At 43.1% G+C, this 13,445-nt stretch overlaps 1 protein-coding gene and 1 non-coding gene across 2 annotated transcripts in view; both read right to left on the bottom strand.

The window, feature by feature from the left end:
• Nucleotides 1-8,470, bottom strand: part of MAP2K1 (mitogen-activated protein kinase kinase 1) — a 75,866-nt gene extending 67,396 nt beyond the window's left edge. The window contains exon 1 of the mRNA XM_065941946.1: nt 8,002-8,470. Within this exon, the coding sequence (XP_065798018.1) occupies nt 8,002-8,081 (80 nt within the window). The 5' untranslated portion in view covers nt 8,082-8,470. The remainder of the gene's footprint in view (nt 1-8,001) is intronic.
• Nucleotides 1,678-1,784, bottom strand: LOC136172689 (U6 spliceosomal RNA). Its single transcript, XR_010664043.1, has one exon. It is a non-coding gene; the product is annotated as a U6 spliceosomal RNA (small nuclear RNA).
• Nucleotides 8,471-13,445: the final 4,975 nt, after the last annotated feature.

Below are 13,445 nucleotides of genomic sequence, written 5' to 3'. Positions count from 1 at the left end.
ATAAAGGGATCAGCCAGAGAAAAATCAAGCTAGAGATGGGAAGCTCTGTGGAAGTTTTCAAAGCTCTCCCTGTTTTCAAAGATGCATAAATAAGTGAAAGTTGAATGCTGTACATGTTTATGTTCAAACAAGCACCTTACACATCTCCTTGCCCCAGGCTAAGTCATCTTTATGAACCTTCTGCTCTTTCTGTATCTGCTGCAACAACAGCAGATACATTCTTCCCAAGGACAGGATTCAGCTGGCCCTACTTTTTACCTGAAGTTGTTCTCAAAAGACTGCACCAGTTAATTAGTTACTGCAGCAACAAACCTGTAGAAGCACCTAAGTTCAGAACTACAAAGTCAGTTAAAACCACTTCAAAAGCTTCTAGTTGTCATAATGCACATCCCAGGTAAAGTTTTAAGTGAAAGTCGCTCAGTCATGTCCAACTCTGTGCGACCCCACGGACTACAGAGTCCATGGAATTCTCCAGGCCAGAATACTGGAGTGGGTAGCCATTCCCTTCTCCATGAGATCTTCCCAACCCACAGATCAAATCCAGGTCTCCCACGTAGCAGGTGAATTCTTTACCAGCTGAGCCACGAGGGAAGTCCAAGAATACCAGAGTGGGTAGCCTATCCCTTCTCCAGTGGATCTTCCTGACCCAGGAATCCAACCAGATCTCCTGCATTGCAGGTGGATTCTTTACCAACTGAGCCATCAGGGAAGCGCCTAAGGCCGTAAGAGATTCCCCCAAAGCACAACAACCTGTTTCAACCTCTCTGCCCTCTTCCTTAAGGGCCTTCACACTAACAGATGTGTGTTCCTACAAACCTGCAGAAAGTGCTGATGCAAATGAAAAAGCTGTGGATGCCACCAAGGCCAAGCAACGCACCGTGTTTATTTAGCACCTTGTGGCCTTCAAAGCACTTCCGTATGTGTTATCTTGTTTAATCTTCATGATACTCCTTCAAGGTAAGAACAGTTCAATCATTCAGTCAACAGATATCTACTGAGTATCTGCTATGGGCCAGACACTGATCTACTCACTGAACAAGGAACAAACCAACCCCCCACCTTCATGAAGCATACATTTTAGGGCAGGGGGAGGTGGAGATAAATATTTATAGACATTGCAACACTAATTAGTGGTAAGTGCTGCGAAGAAAACTATGGCAAATAAGAGAATCAAGCATGACAGGGAATGCTACAAATAGAGTGATCCAAGATGGCCTGTGTGAAGAAACATTGAGCAGAGTTCCAAAGGAAGTGAGGGAGCAAGTCATGTGGGTATTTGGCAGAGGAGAATTCCAGACAGAAAGAATAGAAAAAGTTCTGAGATTGGAATGCACCCAACCAACTGTGGAACAGCAAAGAGAACAGCATGGCTGGAGAGCAAGAGTGAAGGGGACAATGGGGAAAACTAAGAACCTGATCAGACAGGGCCTAGTAGGCCACTAAGACAAAGATTTTTTGAACCATTCTCATCCTCACTCTACAGATAAGGAAACTAAAAGTCAGAAAGTACAAACAACTTGCCTAAGGTAAAAGAAAAAGTAAGGTCTTGGGGAGCACCCTGCATTGCAACTTCGAACTCTACTCAGGGCTCAAGCTTCTCCTTGTGGGAGTAAAAGAACTCTTTAAAACACAAAGAAAGAACAGACTTTGTATGATTTCTTTTTTTTTCCTTTTTTTAAAAATATGGAATGCTTCACGAATTTGCGTGTCATCCTTGCACAGGGGCCATGCTAATCTTCTCTGTATCGTTCCAATTTTAGTACATGTGCTGCCGAAGCGAGCACAGACTCTGTATGATTTCAATTCCCCTAGACCACGAAATTTTTGCACCTTGTTTTATGTCCCTGGATGTTTCAATGTCTCCTAGTTTATAGTCTATAGGAACTTGAACAGATTTTGTATCCTACTGTTACGTGATCTCTATGAATCTTAATTATGCTGAATTGTTTCATAGGGCCTTTCGGATCCACTATATCCTTCTACTTTTCTGCATATTCATTCTATTAGTTTTTGAGAGTTTGATATTGAAACTCCAACTAAAAATCTTAATTTATCTACTTAAAAAAATAATTGTAATATATAGTGGAACTATATGTAACCTGTTCTGTATTTTCCAAGTCTCTTGTAAGTGTGTTTTCATACTCTCACAATTTCAAAAATAAAAAGGAAACAGAAAAAAAAAAAATAAAGTACAAAGAAAGATTAAGTGAGTGCCTTATCATGGAAGGAGAGGCAAAGTACCCTCAGACTCAGCAATCCCATTTCTGAGTATATTCCATAGGGAACTCTTACAAGAGTCCAAAAGGAGGTGCAAATTTAAGGACAGTGATGGCTTCACTGTTTGAAACAGCAAGGGGTTAGAAACAACAAAACTCTTATTCTAGGGGAATAATAAGTAAAATGTGGTACATGCACATGATTGATTGCTCTGCAACCAAGAGAAATAATTAACTAGATACACATATAACACTATGAACAGAGCTCAGAAATACGGTACTTGTTTGAAAAAGAAAAAACCTGAAATAAAAGTTAAGGGTGGTCATTGCTTCTGTTCAAATATTGCTGATTCTTCTCCTTCCAAGAAGGCCCCTGTCCCCTTTGAAGGTCACCATAGCCATGTGATTTGCTTTACAAAAATGGGAGCAAAAGTGACACTTCTGAGCAGAAACTTTAAAAGCCAGCATGTGGTTCTCAAGATTCCCTTCTCATTAAGCATATTTCAGACATGGTGCCTCTGTCAGCCTGAGTCACTGACTGGAATCTAATCAGAAGAGCCTCCCATTGACCTGAAAGCAACTGACGCAGATTTATAGCACAACAGGATTTCTATTTTTTTTTTTTACAGTAGGATTTTTAATAAAAAATGAAAATATTTAAAGTGCACAACATGGTGATTCACTATATACACATAGTGAAATGATTATTTCAGTCACGCTAATTAACATACACATCTCCTCACACATTTACCATCTGGGGTGTGTGTGTGTGACAAGAGCACCTGAAATCTACTCCCCCAGCAAATGTCCAGTATTCAACATAGTATTATTAACTATAGTCATCATGCTAAGCATGAGATCTCTAGACTTATTCACCCTATTAAGTACAACTTTGTATCCTTTGACAAATATCCTCCCATTTCCCCCACGTTCCCACCCCACGTAACCACCTATCTACTCTAGGCTCCCATGTATTCCATTTTTTTAGATTCCACATAAAATCTGAGATCATGCAGTATTTTTCTTTCTTTGTCTAGCTCATTTCATTTAGCATACTGTCCTCCAGGTTCATCCATGGTGCTGCAAATGGCAGGATTTCCTTCTCTTTCAAGGCTGAATAATGGCACAATAGTATACAGCACCCTAAGCACACACTGTGGAAAATTCTGAGAGAGATGGGAATACCAGACCACCTGACCTGCCTCTTGAGAAACCTGTATGCAGGTCAGGAAGCAACAGTTAGAACTGGACATGGAACAACAGACTGGTTCCAAATAGGAAAAGGAGTATGTCAAGGCTGTATATTGTCACCCTGCTTACTTAACTTATATGCAGAGTACATCATGAGAAAAGCTGGGCTGGAAGAAGCACAAGCTGGAATCAAGATTGCCGGGAGAAATATTAATAACCTCAGATATGCAGATGACCACCCTTATGGCAGAGAGTGAAGAAGAACTAAAAAGCCTCTTGATGAAAGTGAAAGAGGAGAGTGAAAAAGTTGGCTTAAAGCTTAACATTCAGAAACTAAGATCATGGCATCTGGTCCCATCACCTCATGGGAAATAGATGGGGAGACAGTGGAAACAGTGTCAGACTCAATTTTTGGGGATCCAAAATCACTGCGGATGGTGACTGCAGTCATGAAATTAAAAGACGCTTACTCCTTGGAAGGAAAGTTATGACCAACCTAGATAGCATATTAAAAAGCAGAGACATTACTTTGCCAACAAAGGTCCGTCTAATCAAGGCTATGGTTTTTCCAGTGGTCATGTATGGATGTGAGAGTTGGACTGTGAAGAAAGCTGAGCACCGAAAAATTAATGCTTTTGAACTGTGGTGTTGGAGAAGACTCTTGAGAGTCCCTTGGACTGCAAGGAGATCCAACCAGTCCATCCTCAAGGAGATCAGACCTGAGTGTTCATTGGAAGGACTGATGCTGAAGCTGAAACTCCAGTACTTTGGCCACCTCATGGGAAGAGCTGACTCATTGGAAAAGACCCCGATGCTGGGAGGGATTGGGGGCAGGACGAGAAGGGGACGACAGAGGTTGAGATGGCTGGATGGCATCACTGACTCGATGGGCATGAGTTTGAGTAAACTCCGGGAGTTGGTGATGGACAGGGAGGCCTGGCATGCTGCGATTCATGGGGTCGCAAAGAGTCAAACACGACTGAGCGACTGAATTGAACTGAACTGAACTGAAGCACACAAAGGAACACTATCTACCTCCCAAAAGCACACACATACCCAATGAATAGGGAGAATTATAAGACCAAATGTTAAATATCTAGAGTGGATGAGATGGTGTCTTGGGGAGAGAAGAAAGTGGGGAGGAGCGAATGAAAGTAAAGGGGGAAATAACAAAAAAAAAAAAAAAATGAAAAGTTATTAAAAGACTTGATAAACAGACTGTGCAAATATTAGAAATTTCACTAATTCACTCCACAAACATTTGTGCACTTATTACTTGCCAGGTACTATTCCAGGCACTGTTTATTGAACAGCAAATCAAAAACGGGCAGTCCAATCTTATAGTTTATAAGGTGTACAGAAGACAGAGATATTTAAAATACCCCACTAAAAGATTATGGACAGTGAATGAGTGTCATTAAAAAAGTCAGGTGACCTGAGAAGGAGGGACCCACTTTAGATTAAGTGGTCTGTGAACATCTCTGAGGAAGTGACATTTACTCAGGTGACGACTGCTTCCTCCGCAGCTAGGGAAGAGGAACGGAGGATTCATGTCAGGCAAACGGAACAGCATGTGCAAAGGCCTGGAGGGAGTATGGACCATCCCATGGAGGAAGTGAAAGACCAGTGTAACGGAAGAAAGGAGCAGCAGGAAATGTGGTTAAAGAGATGGGGCGGGGAAGAGAGGATACAGCAGACTCACAGCCCGATATAAAGAATTTGGATTTTATTTTATTCTAACTGCAAAGAAACTATGAAAAGTTTTTTTGGGGGCAGGGGGCGGTGCTGAGTTGTGAGGTTTATGGGATCTTAGTTCCCTGAGGAGGGATTGAACCCAGCTCCTCAGCAAGGGAAACAGGAAGTCCTAATCACTGGACCACTAGGGAATTCCCAGTGAAAATATTTTAAACAGGGAAATGACATGATCTTGTTTCCAACTTATTTCACTCTAACATTTAGCACCCTTGCAATATGCTCATATATTTTTGCAAACTTGCAAAAGAAATATTTTTGCAGTCTTTTTCTTCAAGGACCCCAGAAGCTGCACAGAATTCAGGTCCCATGTAACACAACTTTGCCTGAATGGGGTAAGTGCAACATTAGAGAGCAGTCCCAAGTGCCAGGGAGTCACAGAGAAACAACCCTGCCAACTTAGTGCCAAGAGTTCTTTAATGTCAATGGACTTTTCTCTTTAGTTTACACTTCATGATAATGTACCAAATCATGCCCTGATCTACTGAGAGAAACATGAGTACATCAGCTTTGCTTGAAAAGGGGGAAAGATGTATTAATAGATGTGCACAGCATTCCCCCCATGAGAGGCAGGAAATGTAGGGGAACAGTCCCTGTTTGTCTCAGGCAGCCTACACAAAGATGCCTCCTATTGTAACACAGCAGTGAGTCATGGAAGTAGATGCAGATGGCACAGAAGACTGAGTAAGGCAGAGCCGGTTATCTAGAAGCTAAGGCACCTTATCTACCACCACGACTGGAAATTACCTTCAAGTTTCCCTTGGCATTCTCTACCCAGTAACAAAGGTACCAGCAGCTAATACTGGCGGAAGATTTACTACTATTAGCTCATTTAGTCTTCACAACTCTCAATAGGTCTACCATTAGACCCATTTTCACAGACGAAAAAACTAAACCTAAGCCCTAGAGAGACCTGACCCAGATCACAAAACCACAAACTTAGCCTGACTCCAGCGTCCAACCTTTTACCCACTGCTTAGAATCTTCCAGTCCCACCAAATATATCTGCCACCAACTCTAGGATAGCTTTTCTTCTTTTTTTCTTCCCTCTCCCCTTTGTAAGAACTCAGTCACAGTTGTAAGAACTTTGTAAGTCCTTTGTAAGTTCTCACAGTCACTTTGTAAGAACACCGGGGTCACAATTAGCAACAGAATGACTACAGGTACTTCCACTCACTGCTGCTGCTTAGTCGCTTCAGTTGAGTCTGACTCTGAGACCCCATGGACTATAGCCCTCCAGGCTCCTCAGTCCATGGGATTCCCAGGCAAGAATACTGGAGTGAGCTGCCTTGCCCTCCTCCAGAGGATATTCCCGACCCGAGGGATCAAACCTGCATCTCTTTGGTCTCCTGCATTGGCAGATGGGTTCTTTACCATTAGTGCCACTAGGGAAGCCCCACTTTCACTCACTACCTTCTTCCAAAACCAATGGGAGCACGATGGTCAGGACACAACAGTCAGTCAGAGTCCACTGTGGTCAAAACTTGTCCTGTCCCACCCTGCTCTGGTGGGGGTGGGGGGTGGGGGTGATTTCAGTCTATTTCAAGGAGATAAAATTCTGTACACTAAACTCGCATCAATGTTTGTAGAGTTATCCACCAACCTGGACAAGTTAATATCATGCAAAATGGACACTTCAGTATTGAAACAAGTTTGTCTGAGGAATGTGGTTGAGCTCACATCACAGGTCTGTCCACCACTGGCCTTGTGATCATTACAGGGGTGGACAGAGCCACCAAGCCAAAACCCCAGGCTACTAAAATTGAGAAGAGACAAACAAAGGTGACAGAAATCACCAAAGGGCAGGAGGTCGAGGCCTAATCTGTTCTTTTCATCAGCTGGTTTCCTAAAGTTTCCAGGGGTGCAGGTAAGAGATTAAGAAATCTTTTTTTTTTTTTATGAAGAACTCAATCTTTTCTGTTTACTTCTCCAGCTCTCCAGATCTTTCTCCTTCACACAGTCCTGTCCCTTACCTAGGATGCAAAAGAGTTGTGGGAACTCAGAAACATCCATGAAACAGACTCATCACTGTTTAAAGAAGTAAACTGCTGGTTTGTGATGAACACTGGAAGTTGCAGAGATGGAGCACCTCGTGCGTGATTTCCAAGAACATGGTGTTAGTCTCAGGTCCAAAACTGGGCTCATGGTCAATTAAAGCAGCCCAGGAGAGACACCGATGAGATCTGGTGAATGAATGAAAAGTCAGATGAAGAAAAGAAAAGTAGCTCCCTTCAAAACAAGAGTCTCCAGGAAGAAGGCCAAGGAATGGGAGCCCCCAAAGTCGACAAGTAAAAAGCCTCGGGGGGTGTTGGTGTATACACGTCCTCGCTGGCCAGGCAGCGGCCGCGACTAGCCACTCCCAGCCCACAGGTGTCAAGCACGAAGGTGAGGACTGCTCGCCGGTCCCAACTCCACATTCTACACCCTGAGTTGATCTCAAGACGAAGACGCGATCTTAATTTTTCCAAAACATCGGCTCCTTTCTCCCCGTTACACACCAGAATCCCAGAGAATCTACGAGAAAGAGCTGGGGAGAGGCGGGCGATGAACCAGTTTTTATTTTTTAGGGAGAGGGAAAATGACCAGAGGTCAGGGATGACTGAAAGAGTCGGTAAAGGGGTGGGGATGGGGCATCGCTACTTGTTGGGTGCACCGACTGGTCTGAGTCAGGAGCACAATCAGTGCTTAGTCACCGATACCTCGGCGGCCGGGAGTTCCTCGCGCCCGGCGGCCCGAGACGTACGTGATGACCCGAGCAGAGCCCCGCGCGAGGCGCACACCCGACTCGGCTTCTGCACCCCGGCCCGGGCCTCCCCAGCCCGCCCCCGACCCCAAGACTTACTCCGCCGAGCTGGTCCCGTTAACCGCGGAGCCGTCCGGGGCCGGGTTCAGCTGGATGGGCGTCGGCTTCTTCTTGGGCATTCTGGACCCAGGAAAGGCGCTCCCAACTCCGAGGGCGGCCCCTCTTAGCTTCCTCCCTCTGAGCTGCCCCGCGCCGGCCTCGCGGGGCCAAGTCAGGGCCGCAAGCCCGGACGCTGCCTTCGGGGGGCGCGCCCTGCGCGGTCCCGTCAGGGCCAAAAAGCCAGTGGCCGTCTGGGGGAACCCCCGGCCCACTTGCTCAATGCACAGGGAACCGAAGGGTTTCCCCGCCGGCGCAGCTCAGCAGCCCGGGATTCCCTCCCGCTCTCCCTCAGTCAACCGGTCCCCCGGCGCGCGCACCACAACGCCGCTCCAGCCACAGCCCGGGAAAGTGCGCCGCCGCCACTGCCGCGTTCCAAGCGGCTCAGCGCAGCAGTCCCAGAGAGGGACTGGAGGGCGGGGGAGGGCTGGGGGGAGGGCTGGGGACAGGGGGAAGCCTCGCCCCCCCAATTCCAGGAGGCTGCGTTTTCCACACGCCCACCTGGGCCCGCCCCTATTGCCCCTCACAGCCAATAAGAGAACGCCTCGGCGGCAGATGACGCGGAAATACGTCACGGGGCGCGGCGCGCGGCCCTGGGGGCGGGGTCTGTCCCTGGCTCCACAGCGCCCTCTGCCGCCTAGGGACTCCCAGGTGGACCTACCGGGAAAGGAGGTCTTGCATCCTGACTCTCATGGCTAGTCGAGGTGAGCTTGATCCGGTAGGTCGCCACGCGGTCTCCTCCTCTAAGGTGACTGTAGCCCCAGGGCCGAGTCACAGTGATGGAACTAAAGTAATAAAATGAATAAAGAAAAAGACCTCTTCCTGTTTCTAGAGGCAGCGTTGGGGAATAGACGACTTGTCAAGAGACTCCTGTGTAGCAAATTGGCAAGTAGAAAGTTACATGCAAAGCGCTGACAGGAGTACCGGGAAATGAGTATTCAGTGCGCATGAGACTTTATTTTTTTTGTTTGTTTGTTTTGTAAATAAGTTTATTTGTATCATTTTTTAGATTCCACATATAAATCATATCTGTCTTTCTCTGTTTGACTTACTTGCTGCGGCTAAGTCACTTCAATCGTGTCCAACTCTGTGCGACCCCATAAACGGCAGCCCACCAGGCTCCGCCGTCCCTGGGATTCTCCAGGCAAGAACCCTGGAGTGGGTTGCCATTTCCTTCTCCACGCATGAGACTTTAAATTGGGGTATTTCTGAGAGCAGATTGGGAATATATTTTAAAAACCTTTTGAAAAAACTCCTTTCAACCAATAATTCCAGTTCTCTAAAACTTGAAGAAGAAAAATGTGAATAAAGAGCTTAATAAGATGAAGATGATTTGTATGATTCAAAATACACATTCAGTTCACCTCTTAAGTCCTAAAGCATTAGGTGTGCAAAACAATGTAAGCATCTACACCAGGTGGTCCAGAGCAACCTATCAGCACCTAGCCATTTATAATATGTAAAGGGTAAAGTTTCCTTTTCATTTTTTAGCCATTCATGCTGTTTGCATATTTTACTATGTATATAATTTATTCAATTAAAACATATTTTATAAATTGTTTAAAGATTAACACGAGAATGTAAAATTGTGCAGATATTTTGGAAAACAGTCTGCCATTTCTTCAGTTATATATAGTTACCTTATATATATATATACCTTATATATATATATACCTTATATATATATATACATACCTTCAGTTATATATAGTTACCTTATGACCCAGCAGTTCCACTCCTATGTGCTCAAGAGGAGTGAAAACATAATATCCATACAAAACTTGTACACAAATTTTCATGCAAATGTATGGCAGCATTATTCATAATAGTCAAAAAATGGAGACAACCCAAATGTCCATCAACAGGTAAACAAAATGTGGCACATCTGTGCAATGGAATGTAACTTGACCATAAAAAGGAATGAAGTGCTGATCTGTGCTATAGCATTCATGAACTTTGGAAACATCATGCTAAGTGAAAGAAGCCAACCACAAAACCCCACATATTTTGTTATTTCATTTACGTGAAATGTCCAGAATAAGCAACTTTATAGAGACAGAAAGTAGATTAGTGATTGTTTAGGATTTGGTGGGAAAAAAGCTGAGCAAGAAACAGTAGAATGACAGCTAAGGGGTAAAAAAAGTCTCCAAAAACTGAGATCTTGGCATCCAGTCCCATCACTTCATGGCATAGATGAGCAAAAAGTAGAAGCAGTGACAGATTTTATTTTGGCCTCCAAAATCACTGCGGATGGCAACTGTAGCTATAAAATTAAAGGATACTAGCTCCTTGGAAGAAAAGCTATGACAAACCTGGATAGCATATTAAAAAGCAGAGACATCACTTTGTCAATATAGGCTCATATAGTCAAAGCTTTGGTTTTTCCAGTAGTCAGATACGGATGGAAGATTTGGACCATAAGGAAGGCCAAATTCCAAAGCCTTGATGTGTTTGAACTGTGGTGTTGGAGAAGACTCTTGAGAGTCCTTTGGACTGCAAGGAGATCAAACCAGTCAGTCCTAAAGGAAATCAGTCCTGAATATTCATTAGAAGGACTGTTGCTGAAGCTCCAATACTTTGGTCATCTGATACAAAGAGCCACCTCATTGGAAAACATCCTGATGTTGGGAAAGATTGAGGGCAGGAGAAGGGGGCAGCAGAGGATGAGATGGTTAGATAGCATCATTGACTCAATGGACATGAATTTGAGCAAACTTTGGGAGACAGTGAAGGACGGAAGAGCCTGGCATGCTGCAGTCTACGAGGTCACAAAGAGTCAGCCATGGCTTAGTGACTGAACAACACCAACACCATGCAATGATATGAATGAATCTCATTAACATCCTGTTGGGTAAAAGAAACTAGACATGAGAAATATATATGTATATATTTATATATCATATATATATTATACATATATTTACTAAAAACTGACAAATCTAGTCTGTGGAGGTGGAAGCTGGGATAAAGGTTATCCTTGAGGAGGAGAGGAATCGAAAGGTGAGTTGAAGGAGGCTTTTAAGGTGCTAGTAATGGTTTGTTTTCTTGCTCTGGGTAGAGATCACAGGAAAGTGTGTTCCACCTATGATTTTTATTATCTTTCAATAAAACAATGTGTGTTCTGGACCTATGTTACCCCTCAATAAAACAATTACTAGAGAAAAAAAAAGAAATTTACCCAACATTACTAATTATCAAGAAAATGGAAATCAAAACCACAATGAGGTATCACCTAATACCTGTTAGAATGGCTATCATTAAAAAAAAAACAAACCAGCGATAAGTTTTGGCCGTGTGTGGAGAAAAGGGAACTCCTGGGCTTTTTGGTGGGAATGCAAATTGATACATCAAAAAACCCCATAAAATTAGCGGAGTTTCTAAAAAAAAAAATAAATTAAAAATAGATCTACCAAATGATCCAACAATTCCACTCTTGGATATGTATCCAAAGGAATTGAGATCAGGATCTCAGAGATCTCTGCACTCCATGTTCAACCCAGCCTTATTCACAGTAGTCAAGATACGGAAACAGCCTAAGTGTCTGTCAACAGATGAACAGACGAAGAAGACCTGGAATGGAATATTACTCAGTCATGAGCTACAAGGAAATCCTGTCATTTGCAACAATGTGGATGGATCTTACTCTAAATGAGATAAGTCAGACAGAGAAAAACAAATACTGTATGATCTCACTTGCGTGTGAAATTTATAAAACCCAAACTCAGGGAAATAGTAGAGTAGAGGTTATAAGAAACTTTGGTAAAGGAAATGAGGAGATATTGGTCAGAGGGTACAAACTTCCAGTTATAAAAATCACAAATTCTGAGGACCTGATATACAGTATGGTATAGCTAATAATACTATAGTATATAATTGAACATTGCTCAAAGTAAATTTTAAATGTTCTCACACAAAATAGAAATGGTCATTATGGGATAGCAAGGAAGGCTTAGTTAATGCTATGGTATAATCATTTTACAATATATAGCTTTGTCAAATCAACATTTTATATACAAACTTACACAATGTTATATGTCAGTTCAGTTCAGTTCAGTTGCTCAGTCGTGTCCGACCGACTCTGTGACCCCATGGATTGCAGCACACCAGGCTTCCCTGTCCATCTCTAACACCCAGAGCTTGCTCAAACTTATGTCCATCGAGTCAGTGATGACATCCAACCATCTCATCCTCTGTTGCCCCCTTCTCCTTCTGTCTTAGGTCAATTACATCTCCATAAAACATGAGAGAAAAAGAAATCACAAGAAGACTTTTTTTCCCTGTCAGAAAATAGATCAGACCAACTGAAATGTATTTTTATTTTTTCTATTTCAATTTTTAAACTGAAAGAAAATATAGGCCTTTCTCATATTAAAACATATAGGCCTTCTGAGTATTTTGTGAGTTTAAAAAAATTATGTAACTAATGCCAGCTTAATATGGGGGAAAAAACTAGAATAGTATAAAAAGATAATAAGAATCATTCATGGAACACTACCATTTATGTTATGGCGTCCTGTGTTCATATTAGCCATGCTCACATGGTTAATATTTTAGGATCAGTGAACTTTATGATATTATCAGCCTATGAGTTTTATTTTAGCAGCAAGTCCATTTTTGCTTCTTACAAATTAAGACCTTTTATTCCCTTATTATGACAAATTCAACTGGGAAATTCAAAATAAAACAATGTCAAGTTATGGTAAATAAAAGTTAATCCATGTGAGGAAATTCCACCTTACGTTTTTTTGTTTTTTTTTTGCCATACCCCAAGTAGCATCTGGGATCTTAGATCCCCCACCAGAGATCAGACCCACACCCCCTGCAGTGGAAGCTTGGTAATTAACCACTGTACCGTCAGGGAATTTCCTTCTTCATTTTTATACCACATTTTCCTACTCTCTAGTCATGAGAGAACTCTGACTCTTTATTAAAGGCTTTTTACTATCATTAAAACTCCCTTTGCCTATAATTCATCCTGCAGGGTGGGGCTGACTTTTTTAATGTTTAAATAAACAGCTAAGGAACAGAATCCATTGTCTAGATTTTTAAGCTCCTGTGAGTTTGGCAGCTGTTCCTATTGAGTAACTGAGTGAAGAGTCACAGTGGAAAGGGTAGCACTACCCTCCCCTCCCCCTTCAGAGGCAGTACATCCACTTCCTCAGTTCTAGATGTCAGACATTCCAAATGCAATGAAACCACCGGGTTATTTTGGGAGCCACATTTAATGGTCACTTGCCCTTCGTTTAAAGGAAAAGGTGCTCCAGCATGGTGGGGGCTGATGCAATTTCAATTGCTCTCTAAGGATGTGGCTTCTACCAGACAGGATGTCAGATCTGGCACCTTTTTTTGGAGGGGAGTGGGGGTAGGGACCTCACCCTGGCTTGGCA

The sequence above is a fragment of the Muntiacus reevesi genome, chromosome 7, assembly GCF_963930625.1.
Source record: "Muntiacus reevesi chromosome 7, mMunRee1.1, whole genome shotgun sequence".
Taxonomy (NCBI): Eukaryota; Metazoa; Chordata; class Mammalia; order Artiodactyla; family Cervidae; genus Muntiacus; species Muntiacus reevesi.
The sequence above is the reverse complement of the archived record's forward strand: the minus strand, read 5'-3'. Positions and strand labels throughout refer to the sequence as shown.